Here is a 26,458-nt window from a genome sequence, read left to right as displayed (position 1 = left end):
TTATGTTAAAAAGATGCAAACGTGTTTTCCCATAAAAAAATGTAACCTGTAATATCTGGTTGTTGTTCCTGATGACAGAAAACTTAATGCATTCACATCCAGATAAACTAAATCAACTCTGGCTTAACTTCAAGCATTGTAAGATCCTCTCTCCTATCCCTTCTCCTCTTAGCCTCAGATTATCTTAAGTTTGCTTTCTGAAAGCTATACGGTTTTAGATCTCTGCCATGAATCCCCAACTGGAGCTGAAACTCCAATACTTTGGCCACCTGATGCGAAGACCTGACTCATTGGAAAAGACCCTGATGCTGGGAAAGATTGAAGGCGGGAGGAGAAGGGGATAGCAGGGAATGAGGTGGTTAGATGGCATCACTGACTTGATGGACATGAGTTTGAGCAAGCTCTGGGAGTTGGTGACGGACAGGCAAGCCTGGCATGCTGCTCTCTATGGGTCATAAAGTGTCAGACACGACTGAGCGAATGAACTGAACTGAACGGATGAATCCCCAAACCTTAGAAACCTTCAGACTTTTCTTTTGAAGATCCAGCCCTTGACTCTACTCTGGGGTCTGCGCTGCTGGCCAGATGGAAGACTCAGGGAGTTTTGTACACAAAAATGGATGAGATTGAAATATTCCAAAGTTTCACCTCTCCATGTCATGTCTCCTTCTTCCTGGCACTAGTGATCATTTGACTTTGTAAACATTTCTTCCTCTCCATTAATAGTCTCAAGCTTTAGAGAGGAAAGTCAGAAACCCATCTTTCCTCCAGCGTCTGCCTTCACTCTTTTTGGTGGTATTTCTGTGCTTCATGCTTCAGTCCTCCACTCCCGTCCATGGCAATACAAGGCCCCCAGCCATTCTCCACCCTTGCCTCTAAGTAGTTCCAAGCAGCAGGTGGAGCTAACTGGCTATAAGGCCAAACAAAATAGTGAAGTCTGCATTTAGGGGTGAGATAGGAGAGACAGTCCTGGCATTTCTGCAGGCACTAGGAGCTATTAGAGCCACGCCGGCCTCAGCCCTTCTTGGGAGGGGAGGGGTGTTGTGCTGTGCCCCTTCCCAGGAGGCAGGAAGGGGAAAAGGGGAAGAGGGGCTGAAACCAGGGTAAGTATAGTGTGATTTTATGTGGGGAAGGAGGAGCATTCAGTCTATCTAAAGTTCAAGGAGTCCCCTCTTCTATGCTGTGCTGTGTAATATCAGTTTAAAAATAGTTTGTGATTTTTGTCCATGACTCCTAAATGCAATTCAACCCCTTCATCCAGTGCTTAACCAATCAAATAGCAATTGATCTAGTGTGAAGGGGAGAGGAAATTAGGATTGTAAAGACCCTTCTTAGGTAGCTCAGTGATAAAGAACCTGCCTGCCAATGCAGGAGATGTGGGTTCAGTCCCTGGGTTGGGAAGATCCCCTGGAGGAGGCAATGGCAACCCACTCCAGTATTCTTGCCAGGAGAATCCCAGAGACAGAGGGGTGTCGAAGAGTTGGTCATGACTGAGCACGTATGCACACACTTTTAAAGACACATTTAAGCCTCCCCAATTTGTCCCCTCCTGAGTTTTCTGCCATTGAAATGATTCCTCTTTTTTTTCCAGCTTTATTGAGATGTAATTGACATATATCATATAAGTTTAAGGAGTACAATGTGATACACTGATAAACATATATATTACAAAATATTTACCACAATAAGGTTAGTTAACGTATCCATCTTATAATTACCATTTATTTGTGTGTGTGGTAATTTACGATCTCCTCTCTTAGTAGCTTACAAATATCATTAAATTCCAGAGCTTATTTATTTTCTAACTGGAGGTTTGTACCCTCCAAACAATACCTTCTCATACCCCTACCATCACCCCGCCCAGTCCTTAGCAACCACCACTCCACTCTGTTTCCACGATTTTTTTTTTAGCTTTCACATATAAGTGAGGAAATTCAGTATTGTTTTTCTGTCAGACTTATCTCACTTAGCAATTAGCCAAAATGAAACACAGAAGGACAATTTTAAAAGAGAAAAGAATAAGGCTTCAGTGAGCTGTGGGAAAATATCAAGAAACCTAATTAATACAAAGCACAGTTGAAGTGCCTGTGATGGAACAGAAAGATGGAATAGACAAGCAATTACTAAAATATTTAAAAATTGCGGTGGAGGGGCTCTATACAGATACAAAAATATTAATGAACTCAAGCACAAGAAATGTGAAACAAATTATATCAAGTTGCATCACAATAAAATTGCTTGTAGCAGGTGATAAAGAAAATAATCACAAAAACAGGCACAGGAAAACAGATGCATTGCACAAAGATCATATTATAGACAGGAAAGGAGTAAGAGCAAATTGCTCACTTGTCACGCTGCAAGCCAGAAAATGCCAGCGGAAATACATATTGGAGTTCTATATCCAGTAAAATATCTTTATAGAATGAAGATAAAATACTTTTTCAGACATTTCAAAGGTGAAATAATTTAACACCAACAGACTCTGAACTCTAAGAAATGTTAAAGATAGTCCCTTGGGATGAATAGGAGTGAAGTAAAATGGATTTATAGATGCGCACAAAAGAAGAAATAGCACTCTACCTAGATAAAAGCAAAAGACTTTGGCGTGTTATTTAAACCTACTTGAAGAATTAATAATTGTTTAAAGCAAACTTGATAGAAATTTATTCTGAGGTTTTAAACAGATGTTAAAGGAAACTGGATCATACCAAAGCACGTAGGTCAGAAAGAAAGAAATGAAAGGATAGTGTTTATAGGTTCTGAGACTGTAACTGAAGTGCTGTAAGATGAAGATAAACTATCCTAAGTGAAGGATCTGTACAACACAACACACAATATAACCACCAAACCACACAGAGTTATAGAGTGTAAATCAACAAAGGAGATGAGATGGGATTATATAGAATACTCCATACAAAAAAAAAAAAAAAAAAAGGCATAAGAAAACAGAACATCTGTGGGGCATAGAAAACAAATAGCAAGATAGTAGATTTAAACTCTGATTAAAAAACAGAGATTGTCAGGTTGAACAAAAAAGACCTAACTATATATTATCTGGGCTTCCCTGGTAGCTCAGTGGGTAAAGAATCCGCCGGCCAACGCAGGAGCCACAGGAGATATGGATTTGATCCCTGGGTCGGGAAGATCCCCTGGAGAAGGAAATGGCAACCCACTCCAGTACTCTTGCCTGGGAAATCCCATGGACAGAGGAGCATGGCCGGCTACAGTCCATGGGGTTGCAAGAGCTGGACATGACTTAGCGACTAAAGACATATATAACAGCATATATTATCTGCAAGGAACTTATTTTAAATATAAAGATACAAATAGGTTAAAACTAAAGTGATAGAAAAAGAAATGTCTTGTTTATACCAATAAAAAGAAAGCCGAGGCCTCCCTGGGGCTAAGCGGTGAAGACTCATCCTGCCAGTGCAGAAGGCATGGATTTGCTCCCTGATCCAGAAAGACCCCCCATGCCTTCGTGCGACTAAGTCCACCGCGCCACAACCATGGAGCCTGGGCTCGGGAGCCCAGGAGCCACGCATATTGAGTCCACGTGCCACAGCTACGGAAGCTCGCAGCCCTCAGAGCCGGCTCCTCAACAACAGAAGAGAAGGCAGCGTGAGGAGAAGCCCACACACCAGCGTTAGAGGAAACGCCCTCGCAGCCGCGAAGACCCAGCACAGCCGAAAGCAAGCAAACAAATAAATGAAATTTACATATAAAGTGAAAGCTGGAGCGACTAAATCGACTTGAAAGTAGATTTTAGAGCCAAGAAAATCACCAAGGACAGAGAAGTTCATTCTGTGATGATTATGAGGCCTTTATGAAGAGGATATGGCATGTCCTAGATGTTTATACATCTATGAAGAGATTTTCAAAATAAATGAATCAAAACTGCTAGTTACAAGAAATGATAGAGGAATTTGCAGTTATGTTCAAAGATATCAACACTACTCATTTAATAATTGATTAAAAACAAGTGGCCATAACATCAGTAGAAATATAGAAGACTTGAATCATACTGTCACACCAATTAACCTAACTGACATTATACAACATTCCATGCAATAGATTCCACTCAGATTCCATTCTTTTCAAGTGTACTGGGAGCATTTACTAAGAGCATATCAGTTCAGTTCAGTCGCTCAGTCCTGTCCGACTCTTTGCGACCCCATGAGTACTGGAGTTTCAGCTTTAGCATCATTCCTTCCAAAGAAATCCCAGGGCTGATCTCCTTGAGAATGGACTGGCTGGATCTCCTTGCAGTCCAAGGGACTCTCAAGAGTCTTCTCCAACACCACAGTTCAAAAGCATCAATACTTCGGCGCTCAGCCTTCTTCACAGTCCAACTCTCACATCCATAGATGACCACAGGAAAAACCATAGCCTTGACTAGACGGACCTTAGCTGGCAAAGTAATGTCTCTGCTTTTGAATATTATCTAGGTTGGTCATAACTTTTCTTCACTGACCCATAAAACAAGTCTCAATAAGTTTAAAAACTTTTAAGTAATGCAAAGCATGCTATTTGACCACAGAGGAATAAAATTAGAAATAACAGAAAGATCTTTTGAAAGTCTCCCAACATTTAGGTGGGGGCCAGGGAAAGCCCACTTATAACTAACTCATAAACCAAAGGGCAAGCCAAAAAGAAAGTTAGAAAGTCTTTTGGTCCAGAAAATTACAACACAATATTTTAAAATTTTCGAGTATAGCTAAAATAGTACTGAGAGGAAATTGTATAGCATTAAATATGCATATTATAAGAGGAAAGACTTCAAGTTAATAATCTTGGATTTCAAGTTAATAATCTTGTTTGAAAAACAAGAAAAGAGAAGAACGAAGTAAGCCCAAAGTAAACAGAAGAAGGAAACTAATAAAAGTCAGCTCAGACATGAGTAAAACAGAAAAATGAAAACAACAACACCAATGAAAGAAAAAGCTGATTCTTTAAGACCTATAAAATTAACCAACTTACACATGAAAAAAAGGGAGAAGATATAAATTGCCAATATCAGAAATGAAAAGTCACCTTACTCTAAATTCCACTGGCATTAAAAAATAGTAAGGACATATTATAAAAAACTTTATGTCAATAAATTCTAAAATAGATAACATGATTCAATTTCTTCAACAAAAATTGACAAAGTTCATTCAAAAGGAAATAGAGAATCTGAAAACTCTAAATCAGTTAGAAAAATTCTATTTTAAATTAAGCATTTTCCAGTAGGGACTGACAGTAAAAGGGGACAAGGGAAATTTCAGGGTCAGAATGTACTAGCAGTCACAAGGGATCTTACATTTGATATAAATCATCAAGCTAAACACTTCAAACAGGTGTGTTTTTATTACTTGCAATTTATACTTCAGTGCATTGATTTTAAAAGCTTGAGCAAAACAAAACAAAACAAAACAAAACAAAACAAAAAACTTCCCAGAAAAGAGCACTGGTGAATTCTACGAAATGTCTAAGGAAAAGATTATACCAAATTATCCACAAGGCTACTCAAGAAAGTTAAAAAGAAAGGACTACTTCTCACTTCATTGGGACATTGTTTTGACACCAAAGCCAGACAAAGACAAGACAAGAAAAGGAAGCTATAGACCAGTATCCCTTATTAACATAGAGACAGAGAAAGTAACAAGATTTTAGCAAATCAAATGTAAACCCAGTTTAAAAAAAAAAAGGACTAAACAACCCAATCAGATAAGGTTGGTTTGCCAAAGGAATGCAAGGTTGTTTTACCATCAAAAATCAATCAGTATAATTCACCATATTAATAGATGAAAAAAACCCAACTATATGATCATTTCAATAGATGCAGAAAAAAAGCAGTTTTCAAAATTCGACATTTTTAGAAAAATCCTATGAAATTTACATGAAGCTACTAAAACTAAGAAGCAGTATACGAGATTGCTATACAAAAACAATTGCATGTTAATATACTAACTGTCGACCAAAACATAGAGTCACAACCTGAAAGCAGAGTGTTTTATTCTGCGGGATGTTTAGGACTCTGAGCCAGGGAGACAGCGTCTTCGTAGCTCTGAGAAGACTGCTTCAAGGAGGTGGGGAGAAATCAGGCCATATACAAGTTTGCAACAAAGGGAGCAGACAGTCTGAACATCAAAGATCAGGTATCAAGTTAAGGAAGTTAGTATTCTGTGTATGGGAGGATGCAAGCCTCTGGGCTCACTGAATTCATTTCCTTCATATGCACTTCAGCTGCCTGGGGCCAAATCCTGTTTCCTTGTTCATCTTGCTTCTTGCATTCCCCCAGCTCCTCAGCAATCACCATGGGGGTGGTAGCATCTCCTGGATTGCAGTTTTGGGAGCCCTCATTCACATTTGGAGGCCAGAAATAGCTGATGGCTGTGACATTCCCTGTTCATTAACATGGTAGGAGATATTTTCATTTCACATAATAGTGAATAACCAGAAATTGAAATAAAAATAGCACATTATGATAAAAATATGTGAAATACCTAGGGAAAAAACAGACAAAATATGTGCAAAATCTTTTCACTGAAAGCTACAAAACTTAAAAAGAAATTAAAATGATGTAAATAAGTGGAGAGATATTCCATGTTTATGAATAGAAAGACTTTATATTGTTAAGATATTCATTCCTCTCCAATTTAATCTATAGATTTAATTCAATTCCAGTTCAAAAATCTCAGCAGACTTTTTTTTTGGTAGAAATGGACAAGTTTATTGTAAAATTCATATGGTAATGCAAAGAACCTAGAGTAACTAAAGCAACTTTGAAAAAGGACAAAATTAGAGGACTTATATTATTTGACTTCAAGAAATTATCAAGCTACAGTAAATAATAAGAAAATGTCAGGAAGGACAAACAGATCAATGTAACAAAATAAGAATTCAGAGGTAAATAAAAACAAATATGGTCAGATGATTTTTGACAAAACTGCAAAAGCAATTCAGTAGAGAAAGGATAGTCTAGAGCAATTGAATATCCATAGGTTCTCCATACTCCCCCACTCAAAAAATAAAAAATAAAAAGAACTTTGTCCAAAGCTTTCACCGTATATAAAAAGTAACTTACAGAAAAACATGTAGGAGAAAATGTTTGTGTGCTAGGACTAGGCAAAGATTTCTTAGATATGACACCAAAAACAAGATCCATAAAAGAAAAAACTTAATTGGTTTTTATCAAAATTAAGAACACCTCCTCTTTGAAAGAAACTGTGAAAGAGAATGAAAAGATAATCCACAGACTGGGGGAAATATGTGCAGATAGCTTACCTGATAAAGGACTTATATCTCTCTATATATAGTTATCCCATAGGGCCTTCCCTGATAACTCAGATGGTAAAAATCCACCTGCAATGCAGGAGACCCCGGTTTGATTCCCCGGTCAGGATGATCTGCTGGAGAAGGGAGAGGCTACCCATTCCAGTGTTCTTGGGCTTCCCTTATGGCTCAGCTGGTAAAGAAACAGTGTATTTGTTGTTCAGTGGGTCAGTTGTAACACCATGTGTTGCAGGAAGGGGGGCCCCCTTACAGGCCTGGAAACTGGGCTTTTGTCTACCACTCGGAAATGATTTGTCCGAGAAGACACGTGCTGACAAAGCAAGAGATTTTATCGGGAAAGGGCACCCCGGCGGAGAGCAGTAGGGTAAGGGAACCCTAGAGAACTGCTCCGCCAAGTGGCCATCTCAGGTTTTATGGTGATGGGATTCGTTTCCTTTCCGGGTTGTCTTTAGCCAATCATTCTAACTCTGAGTCCTTCCTGGTGGTGCATGCCTTGTTCAGCCAAGATGGATGCCAGTGACAAGGATTCTGGGAGGTGATCAGACATATGGTGTCTCCTTTTGACCTTTCTGGAACTCTTCTAGTTGGTGGTGGCTTATTAGTTCCGTGTTCTTTACCAGGACCTCCTGTCATAAAACAGCTCATGCGGATGGTTACTATGGTGCCTGGTCAGGGAGGGCGGTTTCAGTTGGTGTGCTTCCCCTAACACATGGACTTTGCAACCCCATGGACTGCAGTACACCGGGGTTCCCTGTCCTTCACTATCTCCTGGAATTTGCTCAAACTCAAGTCCATTGAATTGATGATGCCATCCAACCATCTCATCCTCTGTCATCCCCTTTTCCTCCTGCCTTCAATCTTTCATAGCATCAGGGTCTTTTCCAATGAGTTGGCTGTTCGCATTAGGTGGCCAAAGTATTGGAGCTTCAGCATGGGTCCTTCGAATGACTATTCAGGGTTGGTTTCTTTTAGGATTGATTGATCTCCTTGCTGTCCAAAGGACTCTCAAGAGTCTTCTCCGGCACTACAGTTAGAAAGCATCAGTTCTTTGGCACTCAGCCTTCTTTATGGTCCAACTCGCACATCTCTATGTGACTACTGGAAAAACCATAGCTTGAACTATACGGACTTTTGTCAGCAAAGAGTGGTGTCTCTGCTTTTTAATATGCTATTTAGGTTTGTCATAGCTTTTCTTCCAAACAGCAAGCATCTTTTAATTTCATAGCCCATTTTTTAAAATCTCAGAATTCTGTCATAAGAAACTAAACATCTCAGGAAAGTAATGGAGGAACTATTAGAAAAGATAATTCACCATAAAAGATATATGAAGACAAGTGACCATATGGGAAGATGTTCTTACTTGTAGCCATTAAGGAAATGCAAATTAAACTCAATGAAATAACACTGCATATCCATTAGAATATCCAAAAATAGAAAGATGTGCAGCAACCAGAATTCTCATATATGTCCAATGGGAATGTAAAATGCCAATCATTTTGGAAAACAGTTGGGCAGTTTCTTAATAAGTAAAACATACACCTACCGTGTAACAGTCATTCTAGTCTTTTAGGCCGTTACCCAAGAGAAATGAAAGCATAGCCCATCCAAAGACTTGTCATGAATGTGCAGGGCATCTTTACTTGTAATAGCCAAAACCTGGGAACAATCCAAGTGTCCATCAATAGATTAATGGGTAAACAAAATGTGGGTATTATCCATACAATGAGGGCATTTCAGGTCAGTTCAGACGCTCAGTCGTGTCCGACTCTGCGACCCCATGAATCGCAGCACGCCAGGCCTCCCTGTCCATCACCAACTCCCGGAGTTCACTCAGACTCATGTGATGCCATCCAGCCATCTCATCCTCGGTCGTCCCCTTCTCCTCCTGCCCCCCAATCCCTCCCAGCATCAGAGTCTTTTCCAATAAGTCAACTCTTCTCATGAGGTGGCCAAAGTATTGGAGTTCCAGCTTTAGCATCAGTCCTTCCAATGAACACCCAGGACTGATCTCCTTTAGGATGGACTGTTTGGATCTCCTTGCAGTCTAAGGGACTCTCAAGAGCCTTCTCTAACATCACAGTTCAAAAGCATCAATTCTTTGGCGTTCAGCTTTCTTCACAGTCCAACTCTCACATCCATTCATGACCGCTGGAAAAACCATAACCTTGACTAGATGGACCTTTGTTGGCAAAGTAATGTCTCTGCTTTTTAACATGCTATCTAGGTTCGTCATAACTTTCCTTCCAAGAAATAAGCATCTTTTAATTTCATGGCTGCAGTCAACCATCTGCAGTGATTTTGGAGGCCCCCAAAATAAAGTCTGACATTGTTTCCACTGTTTCTTCATCTATTTCCCAGCAGAGGAACCAGAGATCAAATTGCCAACATCCGCTGGATCATGGAAAAAGCAAGAGAGTTCCAGAAAACATCTATTTCTGCTTTATTGACTATGCCAAAGCCTTTGACTGTGTGGATCACAAGAAACTGTGGAAAATTCTGAAAGAGATGGGAATACCAGACCACTTGACCTGCCTCTTGAGAAACCTATATGCAAGTCAGGAAGCAACAGGTAGAACTGGACATGGAACAACAGACTGGTTCCAAATAGGAAAAGGAGTACGTCAAGGCTGTATATTGTCACCCTGCTTATTTAACGTCTATGCAGAGTATATCATGAGAAATGCTGGGCTGGAAGAAGCACAAGCTGGAATCAAGATTGCCGGGAGAAATAGCAATAACTTCAGATACACAGATGACACCACCCTTATGGCAGAGACTGAAGAGGAACTAAAAAGCCTCTTGATGAAAGTAAAAGAGGAGAGTGAAAAAGTTGGCTTAAAGCTCAACATTCAGAAACCTAAGATCATGGCATCTGGTCCCATCACTTCATGGGAATTTACTACCCAGCAATAAAAAGGAATGAACAATGATACTTGCAACAACTTGTCTGAATCTCAAAGTAGTTTTGCTGAGTGAAAGAAGCCAGGCATAAGAGAATACATACGGGATGATTATCTTTACATAAAATTCTTGAAAGTTCAAACTCATTTATAGGGACCCAAAGTAGATCGGTCGTTTTCTGGGGTTGGTGGACAGGGAGGATCATGAGGGAGGAAATACAGAAGGGCATTAGAAAAATGTTAGCAGGAATGGACATAGCAGCTGTATACCAAGAATATAGAATGAAGTGATATTCACAGTGTAGTGAATGGGGCTGATTTCTCTATTTCTACCTGTGCACCTAGATTAACTGAGCTGTGTTTTATGGGAAATTGTTTTATCATGGTAACTCTTTTGGAGGGAAAAAGGGACCTGGTGACGGAGAAGTTTGAGGAGAACCATGCATTGCGTATCCATGGTGCGTCAGATCTGATGTTAAGCGCTTTAAATGAATGATCCTATTTCATTCTCATAAAAACCCTTTGAAGTACCATTACTCTCATTTAACAGATGAGGAAATGGAGCCTGAGAGGGTCCAGCAACTTGCTCCACCACTGCAGAGCTGGTATTGATGCCAGAAGACTCTGCTGCCTGGGCCAGTCACAGTGCTGTGCTGAATCCTGGGAGCTCTGGTTCTAGGAAGATCATGGAGGTGAGAGAGGGGAATCATTCCTTGGCATGTGTTTTTGCTGGTTTGACCTCAAATGTGTTGCCCCAGGACCGAGGGGGCACTGGAATTCCTTCGCTTAGGGTGACTGACCACCTCCACCCTGCCTTTTCCTGGGACTGGAGGGATTCCTGAACATGGAACTTTCATTTTAGAACCAGGATGAGTCAGTCACTGCTTCTGGCTCAGCAGGAGCCTTGTGCTTCCAGACTGGTTTTCTGGGTCCTGGGTGCCTTCATGACAAGCATAGCACATTTTCCTGGGCTTAGGCCAGACAAGTGAGATGGTTTTAATGGTTTCACAGGTAAAGGAGGAAAGAGAGGTGATTTTCTTTATTGCTCTTTATTTTTGTGCTATCTAATATCAGGATCACTAGGCAAGATGGTTCTAGCTTTTTCAACCTCCCATTTCCAGCTGGGGCCTCACAAGGGTGGGGGCCTGTGAAGGGAGGTAGGGGCTTCTGGTTGAAAGTAAATGGTGGTCACTGAGAAACAGCTTTCCTAAAGGTAGGTCTAGCCTGACGCCACTGGGTGATGGGCATGGCCCGTCTACTTGTTTGGGACAGTCTGCTTGTCTGGTTACTTCTGCCCCCGGGGACTTTTGGGCCCCTGCTTTGGGCTTTGGGACTGCTGCTGGGTTTGGGAGTTGTTCTGAGTTTCCGGTGCAGCGGGATCGGGCTCCTTATTAAGGCAGGTGCACTCAGGCTTGGGCTCCAAACAGCAGCATGGCTTTGATGGGCAGCATGGGTTGCATTTTGATGGGCAGCATGGGTTGCATTTTGGTGGGCAGACTGGGTTGCATTTTGGCGTGCAGCTTGGACAGCATTTTGGCGGGCAGCTTGGACTGGATTTTGGCGGGCAGCATGAGTTGCACTTTGGTTGGTCACACATCTTCTCAAGTTTTGGGGGTCCTAGAACAAAAAGATTTTCAGAGAAAACCTGGCTGTCGGCATTCCCTCACTCCTTCTTTGACCCCCAGATACACCAGTCTTCAGAGCGATGACACAGACAAGGGCTGAGAAATCAGGCCTAGACGTTCAGAGGGAACCCAGTCCTACAGTGCTGTGCTTTCATTCGGGTCAGGGCGCTGGTTCCTCACTGTGCTTTGCTCAGTTGCTCAGTGGTATCTGACTCTTTGCAACCCCGCGGACTGTAGCTCACCAGGCTCCTCTGTCCATGGGATTCTCCAGGCAAGAATACTGGAGTGGGTTGCTGTTCCCTTCTCCAGGGGATCTTCCCGACCCAGGGATCAAACCTGCATCTCTTACGTCTCCTGCATTTGCAGGTGGGGTCTTTACCGTTAGTGCCACCTGGGAAGCCCCAAAGGGAGTCATTTTCCCAAAGGAAAAGGAAAGACCAGAATATGTAATAATTTTGCCTGGGGTCTCTTGGCTAATGAGAAAAGGTATGACCCTTGGCAATCGAGTCTGAGTCGAATGGTGAGCACTTCACAAACATCATATCACGAATGACTGCAGCCAACCTGAGAGGTCGGTGTTTTCACCCCATTATACCTATGAGTAAGACTGAGGCTCAGTGATCTACCTCAGTTGCTATTGGGTAGATTCAAAGCAGGTTCCATCCCCACTCGGAGCATAGGCTTGGTCTGGTGCTACCCAGGAGCGCAGGTGCAATGAGGGTCTTGCTAGATGGCTCATTGACCAGTCCTGAAAGCACTGCCTCCTCCCGTTCTCCCCAGGGAGTAGGAAGTCACTGCTTTGGGGGCCTTCCAGCAAGAGGAAATGGAGAGGCCATCGCTCTTGGCGTGGCGGGCTGAGATCCAGGCTGGCTCTATGCCTCCTGAGGCAGAGTGAAGCAGTTCTCTGGCCCTTATCTCTTCCTCTATGCTGGGACAGTGTTGGCAATGCAGAGGGGGTAATTGGAGCCTGTATGCATCCTCAGACTCAACCATTCAGGAATTTTGTAATCTCCCAATTCTTTTAGGAGTAGGAAAAACCCAAACAGCTCTTTTCTTTGCATCTTACCAACACACCTTCCTCCTACCCAGGAAATGCAGGGATTTTCTCCTTAGATCCACAGGTCTAGGACCCAATATATGGCCCCTGGGGCAGCCCCTCCGATTTCTGCCCAGTACCTCTCAGCGAACATGGATGAAAGCTACTGGGAGGCCCCAGAGCAGGAAAGATGGTCTAGAAGTGGCCAGAAGTCAGTAGACAGAGAGTCCTCTAGCCTCAGAGGAGATGTGGAGGAGGGGAAATGAGCATGAACCCCAACTAGGGGCTCATCCCACAAGGCCACAGACCCCTATAGGCAGGTGCTGGGTCAGAGGTGGGTCTATGAGAGCTGGTCACTAGGGTGGAGAAGGGTAGGTATGGGAGTTCATCTGACAACTACTGAGATCAACTGCTTCCACCCTCCAGCCTCCAGTGTCCAAAAATAAGCCTCTTTTTAAAAAAAAAAAAATTTTTTTTAAATTTTCTTGTTTGCTTGGCCTGTGGGATCTGAGGTCCCCAGCCAGGGATCAGACCTTGCCCCATGCAGTGAAAGTGCAGAGTCCTAACCACTGGACCACCAGGGAGTTCCCTCCATACTGGTTTTCTAAACTGAACCAGTTATTGCTGTTGGCTTTCCACGAGACACACACACTCACATGCTCCTGTGTGTGTGTATGAGTGTGTGTTTACACAGAAGCACAAGCGCAGGAAGGAAGAACTTGGGTCTTCCAGCCATGGCTGAGTGGCTGCATCAAATTGAGATTTTGTTATATTTGTTCATCAGGCTTTTAAACTGGAGCCTGTGTGAACAGCTCCTAATGGAACTTGCTTCTATTCTGGCCTCAGCCCCTCCTTCTAGTGGATTCTTCCCTGTGCTCCATCCCACCCTTATTCTGCCATCTGCCACCCTCTCCCCTAGTTGGCTCAGATGGTAAAGAATCTGTCTGCAATGCAGGAGATCCAGGTTCAATCCCTGGGTTGGAAAGATCCCCTGGAGAAGGAAACGGTAACCACTCCAGTTTTATTGCCTGGAGAATCCCATGGACAGAAGAGCCTGATGGGCTATAGTCTGTGGGTCACAAAGAATCAGACACAACTGAGCGACTAACACCATCTCCCAGCCCTGCTTTTAATACTCCATGTGCTGAGAAAGCCACGGTTCCCATCTGTTTGCTCTTTTCTGTGCCCTGGGATAGGGGGCCTCCTGGGTTTAGGAGGTACGAATCCCCTTGCAACAAACACTTCCTGAGGGTTCCCTGAGTAAAGAAGGAAAGGCTTACCAGCCCCTTCTCACCAATGAAGGCAGCTCTAGTTCATGGAAGCTGTGCAGGATTTTCATGTTAGGTGGTTCCTAGGCAGACCTGTCCGGTGACCCACTTTGCTGTAGACCCAGGGCCTCAGCTGTCTCAGATGATGGATGTCAGGCTCTTAGCTCAGCCCTTTCATCTGGGGCGCCACCTTACTCAGCTCAGGTGTGCAAGCCAGGCCCCCGTGAGCCAGATGCGGCTGACACCTCCACTCAGCTCAGCCTCTCTCCATCCACTTTCTGAACCGCCAGAGCCTTGTCTGGGGGTTCTGTGGGAAGGAGTCCCCAGCATGTGCCTGAAGAGGGGCTGTCACTATGCTGCTTATTGCCGTCTTGAGGACAGACTAAAGTGACCCCCATTTGGGGTCCACCATGCTGTGCATCTCCCGAGCTGGAGCGCCAGAGTGAGAGATATATGAGAGGGAAGCATCACCTCACAGGGCCCCTGCCGCTGGCTCTGCGCCCTCCACAGTCTCCCAAGTCCCCGGGCATCTGGCTGCAGCCTCAACTGTGTCAGTGGCAGGATGCCACCCGAGAAGCAAAAGTGACTCCTGGGGTAGGGTGTCGGCCTCAATCCCCTGTGACTCTATGCCTGCCAGTTATTCGGGAATTAATTCTGTCATCCAGGGAGAGGTTTCTGCTTAGTTTTAAGCACACGACGACTGGGGACCAGAATTCCTAAGGGGTGAGGGTAGGAAAGAAGTCACCCAGTCCCTCCCTTCAGGTCAGGGGACGCTGCGGAGAGGCTGAGGTGACAGAGACCTGCCCTGTCCGTGCCCTGACTTGCCTGGGAGGAAGAGGAAGGAGAGGCAAGGCAAAGGGAGACACACAGACAGGGAAACAGAAGGCAGACTTCAGCAGGAAAGTGGGGAAAAGGAGAGGAGAGTGAAGGTCCATGGAGCCTTGCTCTCCGCCTCCGTTATGGTCTTTGAAGCCGTTTGACAGAAAGTCTGTGTGCACGTGGGCACCCTGCAGCCCTGGAGAGTGAGCTGGTGCGTGTGCGTGTGTGCGCACACGTGTGTATGCACGCAGGAGTGTGTGCTGGGGGCCTGGTAAATGACTCAGGCTCCTTCTTGTCTGAACCTGTCCCCTCTGTCCCCTGCGGGGCCAGACCTGAGATCAGGGAAAAGGAGGTGGAGTTGGAAGGGGGTGAGGAGCGGGTGGTGGGATGGACAGCAAGCCCTTTAAAACTTTTTCCATTGCATTTCTCTGAGCATGTTTTGCTTTCTTCACAATTTCTTCTCCCTGCCTCTCTGCCACTGTTTTCCATCCTCTCTCTCCTCCTCGGTGTCTGTGGTTCACCTTTCTCCCTCTGCAGCCAGGGCCCCTGGACTGACAGCTGGGAGCCTCCTGCCCACTGGGAAATCCAGTATGTCAGGCTCTACCCTTCCAAGTGCAGGCTGGGCTGTTTCTATAGGAGCAGTTCTCATCCTAGTGACCAGAGGGTTCACCTGGCTCCTCCCAGTCAACCCCTCCCAGCACTTCCTCTTTGGGTGGGTCCTGAGAACAAGTCCCCAGTGGAGATAGAGACTTCAAAGATGGAGAGCAGCTTGGGAATGAGTCCTGTGCACTAAAGGGGAGGGAAAGGGCAGTTACGGCAGGCCCCATGCCTTCCAGTGTTCTCCTTTGTTCCTCTGCCTGGAGGATGGCGAGGCTGCCCTGTCGGACCTCTGCCCCCCAGCCCACCTCATCTCCAGCCACTGTTCCTCTGTGTTGTCAGACTGGCCCCGAGCAGATCCTTGCTAAATTCTGCTGGCCTCTGTCTGGACCTTTGCACTGCTGTTCCCATGGCCTAGAACACCCCTCCTTGCACTCACTAAATTATACTCTAATCTGAAGTCTCAGCTCACACATCACTTGAGGAAGACATCCCTAACGCACAGGGTCTGTGGCTCTGATATGAGTTCTTGGCGTTCCCTGTACTTCTCGCTACGTTTTTCCCATGGTTTCCCTAACCGTCTGTCTTCTTTGCTGTGTTGTTTGATGAACACAGGCGTCCCCACTGCCCTGCTTGCCGCTGTTCTAGGCACCTAACACTGTATGCCACCATGTAGACTTCAACACCAAGGAGTGAGTAAATGGAGGAGCGGACAGTCAGGAAGACAGGCAGGGTTACCTGCTCTGGTCACTTCTTTTTTCTCTTCAATTCGTGCTTCTCAGGCTTGGCTTCCGAAAAACTGTCTTCCCTGGACTAGCAGGAGATATGCCCCTTCCTCAGCAGCCTAGTGAGTCCATGATATCAGAAGCCAAATGGCTTTTGTTCCCTGCTTGTATCAAGATTCTGAGGTTCTTAGCCTCTATGACCTGCCATGCGTGCGTGGCATAGTCACGCCCTAAGATTCTGTGATTGTGACCCACGAGCGCCCCCTGCTGCCTGGATAGCAGGGCTCCTCAATGGCACCCCACTCCAGTACTCTTGCCTGGAAAATCCCATGGACGGAGGAGCCTGATAGGCTGCAGTCCATGAGGTCGCTAAAAGTCGGACACGACTGAGCGACTTCACTTTCACTTTTCACTTTCATGCATTGGAGAAGGAAATGGCAACCCACTCCAGTGTTCTTGCCTGGAGAATCCCAGGGACGGGGGAGCCTGGTGGGCTGCCGTCTATGGGGTTGCACAGAGTCGGACACGACTGAAGCGACTTACCAGCAGCAGCAGCTTGGTTTCTTCTCCGAAGGGCAGAGGGAGCTCTTGAGCGAACCCGTAATTGTTCAATCACCTAAGCTTAACGCACACGTATGCATTGAGTGTCTCCTGTCTACCAGGCTGTGTCCTGAATGTGAGGCGCACATTCTCGGCACCCTTCTAACTCGGTGTAGAGACAGGAGATGGGGCCAGTACCGTGTGATGAGAACGATGGCAGGGGCGCTCAGGTGGCCATGGGAACTGGTGGGGTCCGGTTTGGGGTCTAGGATGCCTTCAGGAAGCAGTGATGTTTAAGCAGGAATTGGATGGCAACTGAAGATAAGGAGCGGGACCTGGAGACGTGGGAGGGCATTCAGACTCAGAGATGGATAAGATGAACATGGCCTGGGTGGGGGAGAAGCTCGGTGTGACTGGAGCATGGAGGAGAAAGAAGAGGAGGTAAGCTAGGACAGCGGGTGTGCTGTCCTCTCTGATGAGAGCATTGCACACTGTGGGAAAGGGCTTGGATTTAACCTGAGGATAAGGTGAGTCACTGAGGGGTTTCAAAACCTAGAGAAACAAGGATCCCTTGGGTGGGTGGGGGTGGGGGGCAAGGGCTCTATTTTAACCATTTCGCTATGTTTCCAGTATATTCCCCGCACAAACACCACCCACCTCCGCCTAGGGCCCTTCACTTGTACTGGCTGGAACAGTCTTCATGACTAACTCCCTCACCTCCTTCAAGTCTTTGTCTATAAGTGGCTTTCTAAATGAAATATTACAACCCTCATCCTCCTGTTTAAAACTACAATCTGCCACTCTTTCCCTCATTTCAATCACCTTAGACAGTTTTATCTTCTTTTCCTTGGTAACACTTCTTTTCCTGGGTAACACTTTATGTGGAGGAGCTGGAAGGCTTTGAGCAAATACTGAAAATGTATTTGCTCCACTCATGACGAAGGTTGGAAGCTGGGACGAGCATAACAAAGGGTTATGTGCGTTCACCGAGTGCCCAAGGCTGGGAACGGATGACAAAGGGTCAATACGCCCGGCCTGGAGGAGTTCAAAGGCTTCCTTCTGACCACCTGTTTCTGAGAGCAAGGACTATTTTTTCATGATAAGACTCCCTTTAGAGTTTCGTCAAAGCTATGTTATGGCTTGGGCGGTAGGAATTGTATTTTATCCTTGAATGTTTTAATGTTTATCTGGAATGGCTACATGCAAGTCAGCCTTATGCTCTATTCCCTGAAAATTATAAAACTATACAATTGGATAATAAACTTTGTCAGTCCACTAGAGGCTGTCCCCAAGTGTCCTTTTCAGAGTGCGGTTCTTGGAGCCTTATGGATGGCGCCCAACGTGGGGCTCGAAGCAGCAGACTGATTTTGAAGAAGGGCCGCACTCCTGCAGAAGCGAGGTAAGCAGAATGGGACATCAGACAAGTAAAATTCCTTTAGTTCTTCTCATGCATCATTTCTTGAAACAATATGAGGTTAATCTGCCTGAAGAGCAGTTAACTAGCTGTTACTAGACAGTGGTTGAATATAATCCATGGTTCCCTTAGGAAGGAACCTTAGATTTACAAATTTAGACCAGAGTGAAAAACAATGTTCTAAAAGCTTATAGACAGGGAATAAAAATTCCCCCACAATGGCCTCTTTTACGGGCCATTATGGAATGATTAGATGGCTCTGGAGGAAATTTAAAGGTTGAAACTGTTCGATCCCTGCATGAATGTGAATTAGAAGAGAAAGATCTATCAGAGGTTTTAAATCAGAAAAATGTCACGCTAGAGCAGATTACGGACAAACAAGAGTTACAGGTGCTAAAAGCAATTAAACAATCAACTTTGCCAGAGGCCCCTGATCCGCCTTTACCTTGCTTTTTGCGAGCTCATATTAACAAGCCTCTGACACTGGCCTTTCCGCCCGCTGCGATGCTGTCCTCCCCTATTTCCTAGCATTCCTCCTCGGGACATGCCTCTTTGTGCGTGGGCTTTTCCGGTCCAATTTAATAATTCTCAACTTGGACATAATCAATGGCAGTCACCTGATTTTGGTTTGCTCACGCAATTCAATAAGGCATGTACGTTATATGGACCTACCTCACCCTACTGTATGGAATTTCTTAGGGGCCAGGTGGATCAGTGGCTTCATGCAGATTTTTTTACAGTTGCTAAAATGGTTATGACTCCACAACAGCTACTACAATGGCAAATGTGGGTCACGGATGAAGCCACATTAATCTTGCAAGAACAGCAAGCAGGGAAAACCCTACTGGACTAAATTTTAAAATTCTCACCGGCACCAGAGCTATGGCTAAAACTGATGCACAATTACAGTTTGTGCAACCCCCCATGTTATACTAGATTAAGGAAGTAGCTATCAGAGCGTGGGCTAAAATGACAGTTCCACCTCTAATGGATCTTTTGTAAAAATATTGCAGGGACCAACTAAAAAATATACTCAATTTATTGATAAATTGAAGGAGGCCATTGATCAGTCTTACGGATGCATCTTTGCGAGAAACCATTTTGAAACAATTAGCCTTTGATAATGCTAATGAAGATTGTCAGGCTATTATCAGACCCCTTAGGGGGCAAAGAGAAGTTCTGAAATACTTGAAAGCCTACAGGAATGTGGGGACAATTCAACATAAAGCTAAAATAGCCGCTTTAGAAACCTTAAATGTTTCCCAGAAGTCTGAAGTTAAATGTTTTAACTGCGGCAAGCCGGGACACACGCGGAAGCAATGTCGCTTGCCTCGGCAAACAGGTCTTTCTCCTGACAAAGGAGGGGCTATTAAAACTAAGCCCCCCGGGCTCTGCCCAGGATGTAAAAAGGGGAATCACTGGCTGACTGAATGCCACTCTAAATTTGATAAACAAGGTAATGCTTTACCCATTCAGACACCTCCTTCGGGAAACTAGAACAGGGGCTCTCCTCTAGCCCCATTAAACAAGGAGGACAACCAAATATTACTAAATTAACAGCGGCTACCAGACATAACACATGTATAGACATTCCTACTCCCTGAGATATAAAATTATTAATGGTAAATAATCCTATGAAAATCTTAACTGGATATTTTGGCCCTATACCAAAAAATACTATAGACCTCCTATTGGAACAAAACAACACCATGCGCAAGATAATTGTACATACTGAGATCATTGATAAAGATTACACAGGTAAAATTGCAATAATGTTACATGTGACTCACAACTTGTATTTACAAAAGGGTGACAGATTTGCTCAGTTATTGCTATTACCTTATGTGCCCCCACTTAATAGAAAAGCAGACGCCAGAACAGGTGGCTTTGGGAGTACGAACGTTACTGCAGCCCTTTCTACTGTTATAAAAGAAATCAATAGGCCCATGTTAAAATTAAAAATCAGAGAAAGAACTTTTGAAAGAATGTTAGACACTGGGGCAAATGTTTCCATCATAAGAACAAAAGAATGGCCTTCGGACTGGCCTACAATTTTAACCTCACACCAGTTGGTGGGAATAAGCACTGCAGATGCAGCTCAAACTTATGTTAGTTCATCTTACTTACAAGCCCTGGGCCCTAATCAATTAGTCGCTTACATTAAACCGTACATTGCCCCATTACCATTAAATTTGTGGGGAAGAGACTTTCTACAACAAGCTCAAGCGACTATACAATTAAATGAAACTTTTTCTTAGGGGTCACTGAAATAAAGCCACTAAAGTTAAAATAAAAGTCTAATAAACCTATCTGGACAGCTCAATGGCCCCTATCAAAACAAACCAAAAAAAACTGTCTGCTTTGCATACTTTGGTGGCTGAACTACTACAACAAAATAAAATAAAAACTACTCAATCACCATGAAATTCACCAGCTTTTGTCATTAAAAAAAAATCAGGTGAATAGAAAATGCTAACAGATTTTAAAAACATTAACACTATAATGATTCCTATGGGAGCATTACTACCAGGACTCCCAAGCCCTGCTATGGTCCCTAAGGACTGGGCTATTATGATTTTTGATTTACAAGACTGCTTTTTCACTATACCTTTACATCCAGAGGACAGGCAACGCTTTGCCTTCTCAATACCTTCTATTAATAATCAATCCCCTGCTCAACGGTATCAATGGAAGGTCCTGCCCCAAGGTATGATGAACGCCCCTGTGGTCTGTCAATTCGTTGTTGATAAAATTTTGCACCCCATCAGATAGCAATTCCCTGAGGCATATCTCATTCATTACATGGATGACATTTTATTCATTGGCTTCTTCCTCAGAATCTCAATTAAGTTTATTAGGTAATGAGGTCATAACTAAACTAATCATGAGCTACTAATAGCAGAAGATAAATTGCAACACCATTCCCCTTTTAAATATCTTGGATATCTTATGGACCGCTCCACTGTATAGCCACAGAAGCTTTCTATTAGAAGGGATAATTTACAAACACTTAATGATTTCCAAAAACTTCTTGGGGATATTAATTGGCTACGACCTACCTTGGGAATTCCCTCATATGCTTTACAAAACTTATTCAAATTATTAGAAGGTTCCTCTGATTTAAATAGTCCCCGACAACTTACCCCTGATGCTAAGAAAAAATTACAATTGATAGAACAGAAAATTCAACAAACATTTGTTTACCGTGTTAATTACAATTCCCCTTTTCAGATATGTCTTTGGTACTAAAATATCTTCTACTGCCATTCTAGTGCAGAATAATCACCTATTGAATGTGTATATCTCCATTCCAAACAGACTAAACGCATTGTTTCCTATATAGACTTAATAGGGAAAATCATTTTTCTTGCACGCTCTTGTTTGAGCAGTATAGCTGGATATGACCCTACTCAGATTTACCTACCTTCGACAAAAACAGAAATTGATAATGCTCTCCAGGTGTCCACTACCATTCAGATAGCCCTTGCTGATTATTCAGGGGAGTTATTGGCCAACCCACCTAAGGAAAATTATGGAATTTCTTACAAAATACTTCTTTTATCATCAACAATATTATTTCTGAACACCCTCTCATGAATGCACCTAATTATTTTATAGATGGAAATAAGGCAAGATGGGCAACCATAATAGGTCCCAACCTACAAAAAAAAAAAATTAAAAGTCCTTATCAATCTGTTCAAAAAACAGAATTATTCACATTATATTGTTTACTTACTCTAATAAAAACCCCATTGAATGTTTTAACTGATTCTCGCTACGTGGCACAGCTTTTCCCATCTTTTGTAATGGCTCATTTTATATCCAATGAAAATGATCTTATACATTTGTACTTATTGATTCAGCAGGAAATAAGAGCAAGACTCCATCCCTTCTTTATTACTCACATCCGTGCTCGTTCCCATTTACCAGGACCCCTCAATTTAGGCAATGATTTGGCTGATCGCCTCATCGCCCCTATATTTTCTTCCCCCGAACAGGAACATCAGCTCTTCCATACTAACGCTAATAGACTACACGTTCAAAATAAGATACCGTTACAAACGGTTGGAAAAGTTGTTCGGAACTGTGCCACATGTGCCCCCTTTCATTTGACCACTAGTCCCGAGGGACTAATCCTAGAGGCTTACAAGCAAATGAATTATTGCAAGCTGATTTTACACATTGCAAACTGCTCCCTTTTAAATTGTTATTTGTAGTCAGACACCTTTTCCGGCTTCATTTGGGCAGCTCCTTCCACTGCAGAGACTACTAGAGCTGCCGTCACAGCTCTTCTGCAATGTTTTTCTGTGATGGGGATCCCTGCCTCCATCAAAACTGACAATGGTCCAATGCTTTTCGTGATTTCATGCATCAGTGGAGTATTTGCCATCTTACTGGCATCCCATACGGCCCTCAAGGTCAAGCCGTCATTGAATGGGCCCACCATACACTCAAGCTCATTCTTAATAAACAAAACAGGGGAATAAACTAAGGGGCCCCTATGGACCTAAAGCCATTTTGCCTATAGCCCTTCTAACAATCAATTATTTTAATTTGCCTCAATCAATTATTTTGTCTCTACACAGTCAGGAAACATGAACAGAGCGACATTTTTCTGATTCACCCTCACGTATGCCTGAACAAATTGCTGTTTGGGTCAAATGTCTTAATCAATGGTGGCCAGGAACACTTAAGTTCCTAGGCAAGGGATATTATCTCGTTATTTCAGATGATGGAACTGAGCAGTGGGTCCCACTCAAAAGAGTCAGAAGACGGACAGACCTTGCTCCACACCCCCTGACCGGTCACAGCACTAAAACAGAAATTGCAACAGATGCCTTCTGAGCCTCCTTACGACAACGTATCCTGAAAGAAAAAATCATCTGTGCCAGGGATGGACTGGTCCACCTGTAGAGGAAGGTTAAAGAAGTTTCTGTTCATGCCAACATGACTTTGTTGATTGGGGGCCTCATGGACTCTGTGAATTGCTCAGAATCACAGAAAATAATCACACCTGCCAATGGTATAATGTTTCAGCACCACATTTTAACAGAACACAAACAGGACTCTAGCATCAACGCAATGAACTTTTGAACTGGTACAATGATACACCTCCCAGACCCCGGATAATCAGTCCAGTCCTGGGGCCTGAACACTGGCATCTTTGGAAAATTCCTGCTTGCTTGTCCCGGTTTAGAGACTTGTATGCTTATGCACATGTTTCCATTCCACATAATTATACTATTGAGTATAATTATACCGGTTATGTTCATGCTTGTGTAAATGCGCCCTGTCTTTTTGCTATTGGACAATTTAGGAGTAATGGCTCAATTCTGTCCTGTACTGTCGTTTGTATACTTGTTTAAATCTTAACGTGCCAATTAATGTTACTAAAGACAGTGGTTTTTTAGTCCGGCAAAGGACTGATTTGTGGGTTCCAGTTAAGATTTCTGAACCTTGGTCAGATTCCACGTTGTTGTCTTTTGTTCTGAGAGAATCCCTGAAAAGAAGCAAACGCTTTATTGGTTGGATTATAGCTACCATAGAGGGTATTATTTCAATTGTAACTGTTGGTACAGTTTCTGGAATGGCATTATATAATTCTATTCAAAATCATGATTTCATTACTGCTTGGGAAAAGGCTTCTCATGATCTCTGGGCCCAACAAGCTCAGATAGATCAACAAATACAGATCACGTCTACCTTCAGCAGCATTCCCCCTGTGTTATATAACACTGACTTCTATAATACACTATCTGCTAGTACTTCCTTTTTAAATCCAAAAAATTGGGTACCCCATACGATGGCTTCTTATATGCTGATCTGTTTGTTTGTTATTGTTCTTATAGGATTCCGAACGTTATGTGCTCGAGCCACCGCTGCCCAAAAAGCAAGAGTAAAAATGGCTGCAACAGTCCTTGCTCTTGAGGAAAAAGGGAGGAAACGTGGAGGAGCTGGAAGGCTTTGAGCAAATACTGAGAATGTATTTGCTCCACTCATGACAAAGGTTGGAAGCTGGGATGAGCATAACAGAGGGTTATGAGCGTTCACCGAGTGCCCAAGTCTGGGAACGGATAATGAAGGGTTATACGCCCGGCCTTGAGGCATTTGAAGGCTTCCTTCTGACCACCTGTTTCTGAGAGCAAGGACTGTTGTTTCATGATAAGACTCCCTTTAGAGTTTCGCCAAAGCTATGTTATGGCTTGGGCGGTAGGAACTGTATTTTATCCTTGAATGCTTTAATGTTTATCGAGAATGGCTACGTGCAAGTCAGCCTTATGCTCTATTCCCTGAAAATTATAAAACTACACAATTGGATAATAAACTTTGTCAGTCCACTAGAGGCTGTCCCTGAGTGTCCTTTCCAGAGTGCGGTTCTCTGAGCCTTACAACTATACATACATACAATATACTTTACATATAATTTCTTTGCTGTGTTTTTGTCTATTGTCTTTTTTCCCTCACCAAAATGTCATCTCCAAATGGGCAAAGTGGGTTTTTTTTTCCCCCGCAGACTCATCTCAAGCTTCTAGAATAGTGCCCGACACATAGGAAATAAACAGTGCTGGTTGAATGTATGAATGCTAATTTTTAGTTACTCTTTTTTGTGGGTCGTGGTCTCTGCTGTAACTCCCAGCTTCATTTGCCCAAGGTGAGAAACCTGCTTTTTTAAAGTCGGTTCTCAAAACATCATCCAAACTAACAGACCGTGTGCCTTCACAGTCTCGCTCCTACCTCCTATGTTCTTCTTTTTGCCTCTGTCATCAAAATTAGGAATGATTATGATCATCTTCCTCAGCCCGAGAAGCTTAATTTATTGGTGGTGAGAAAGATGGAGGCCACCTTGTAGGAACTAGGGATGTAAACATTAATGGAACAGATCCTTGTGGTCCCTCACATCTGTGTTCCGGTCCCTGAGGCCTAGCTTCCAGCAAGTCTCCTTTGATATTACGCATGATTATCATATATTCATTTGGTTCCAAACCCAGAAGGCAGGAAGGATACAGAGTGTGATTCCCCCTTGCTACTCCAATTCCTTTAGCCAATAGTGATCTGTTTCTCAGATATCTTTTCAGGGTATTTTATGTGCAAAAAAAACACACAAAAACATGTTTATCTTCCCTTCTTTTAACAAAATAAGAAACTCCATATTGTCTTGCTCACTGATTTTCCTCACAACAGATTCAATAAGTTGGGGATTTCTGTGCATAAAGAGCGCCTTCATTCAGTTTGCAGCTTGAATAATAATATAGAGACATGTGCATGCTAAGTCTCTTAATCTTGTTCTACTCTGTGCGACCCTATGGACTGTAGCCCACCAGGCTCCTCTGTCCATGGGATTCTCCAGGCAAGAGGACTGGAGGCGAAAGTACATGCCCTCCTCCAGGGGATCTTCCCTGGAGTTTGAAATCTTGTCTCTTACATCTCCTGCATTGGCAGGCAGGTTCTTTATCACGAGTGCCACCTGGGAAGTCAGAGACACATGGGAACCCCCAATCTGGGCTCTTGTGAACGACACTACAGTGACATACCATACATTCTTCATGCCTTGGAGAGTGTGGACACGTAATGGATGGCCGTAAGTACAGTTGCTACCTCAGAGGATAAAACTGAGATATACTGTCAATTTTTTCATCTATAAATGTGTCACGAATTTATATCCCTCCTGACAGTGTATAAAGCTTCATGTTTCCCCACAAACTCACATAATGAATTCACTTTTGAACTCATTCACGCTAATCAATCCAATAAGTAAAACTGATAATTCAGAGTAGATTTGAGGTTTTTCTTAGCAAGTCAGCTCAATTCTTCTGACTAGGAGTCATAATATTTCTTTTTTTGGAAACTGTCCAGTTATATAATTTACCTAATATTTAGATCATTGATCATTTTATTATTGATTTGTGATATGCATACTATATTGGGGAAATTACCCCATTTTTCTGTTATGAGATGTACAATATCTTTTGGTGTGTTTTTGACTTTGTTAAGTTTCAGTTCAGTTCAGTCACTCAGTCATGTCCGACTCTTTGCAGCCCCAAGAACCACAGCATGCCAGGCCTCCCTGTCCATCACCAACTCCTGAAGTCTACCCAAATCCATGTCAATTGAGCTGGTGATACCATCCAACCATCTTATCCCCTGTCATCACCTTCTCCTCCTGCACTCAATCTTTCCCAGCATCAGGGTCTTTTCAAATGAGTCAGCTCTTTGCACTAGGTGGCCAAAGTATTGGAGTTTCAGCTTCAACATCAG

General features: G+C 43.4%; 1 protein-coding gene and 1 long non-coding RNA gene across 3 annotated transcripts; one reads left to right on the top strand and one right to left on the bottom strand.

Moving 5' to 3' along the window:
• Positions 1-10,810: 10,810 nt before the first annotated feature.
• On the bottom strand, positions 10,811-16,373 carry SMCP (sperm mitochondria associated cysteine rich protein). Of its 2 annotated transcripts, none has more exons than XM_004002516.6 (2): positions 16,262-16,373; positions 10,811-11,795 (listed from the first exon to the last, which is right to left on the bottom strand). In XM_004002516.6, exon 2 carries the CDS (start codon positions 11,773-11,775, stop codon positions 11,464-11,466), a length of 312 nt encoding a protein of 103 aa, XP_004002565.1. In that variant the 5' UTR covers positions 11,776-11,795; positions 16,262-16,373; the 3' UTR covers positions 10,811-11,463. The 2 variants fall into 2 exon arrangements, with proteins under 2 accessions (XP_004002565.1, XP_042109789.1); XM_042253855.2 differs by lacking the exon at positions 16,262-16,373 and adding an exon at positions 14,120-14,222.
• Positions 15,594-24,543, top strand: LOC121820287 (uncharacterized). Its single transcript, XR_006060727.2, has 2 exons — positions 15,594-18,187; positions 22,932-24,543. It is a non-coding gene; the product is annotated as an uncharacterized LOC121820287 (long non-coding RNA).
• The last annotated feature ends 1,915 nt before the right edge of the window (positions 24,544-26,458 follow it).

The sequence above is a fragment of the Ovis aries genome, chromosome 1 (assembly GCF_016772045.2).
Source record: "Ovis aries strain OAR_USU_Benz2616 breed Rambouillet chromosome 1, ARS-UI_Ramb_v3.0, whole genome shotgun sequence".
Lineage (NCBI taxonomy): Eukaryota > Metazoa > Chordata > Mammalia > Artiodactyla > Bovidae > Ovis > Ovis aries.
The sequence above is the reverse complement of the archived record's forward strand: the minus strand, read 5'-3'. Positions and strand labels throughout refer to the sequence as shown.

Excerpts from the sequence above, each read along its gene's own strand:
- SMCP (XM_004002516.6), bottom strand. The coding sequence starts at position 11,775 with ATGTGTGACCAACCAAAGTGCAACTCATGCTGCCCGCCAAAATCCAGT.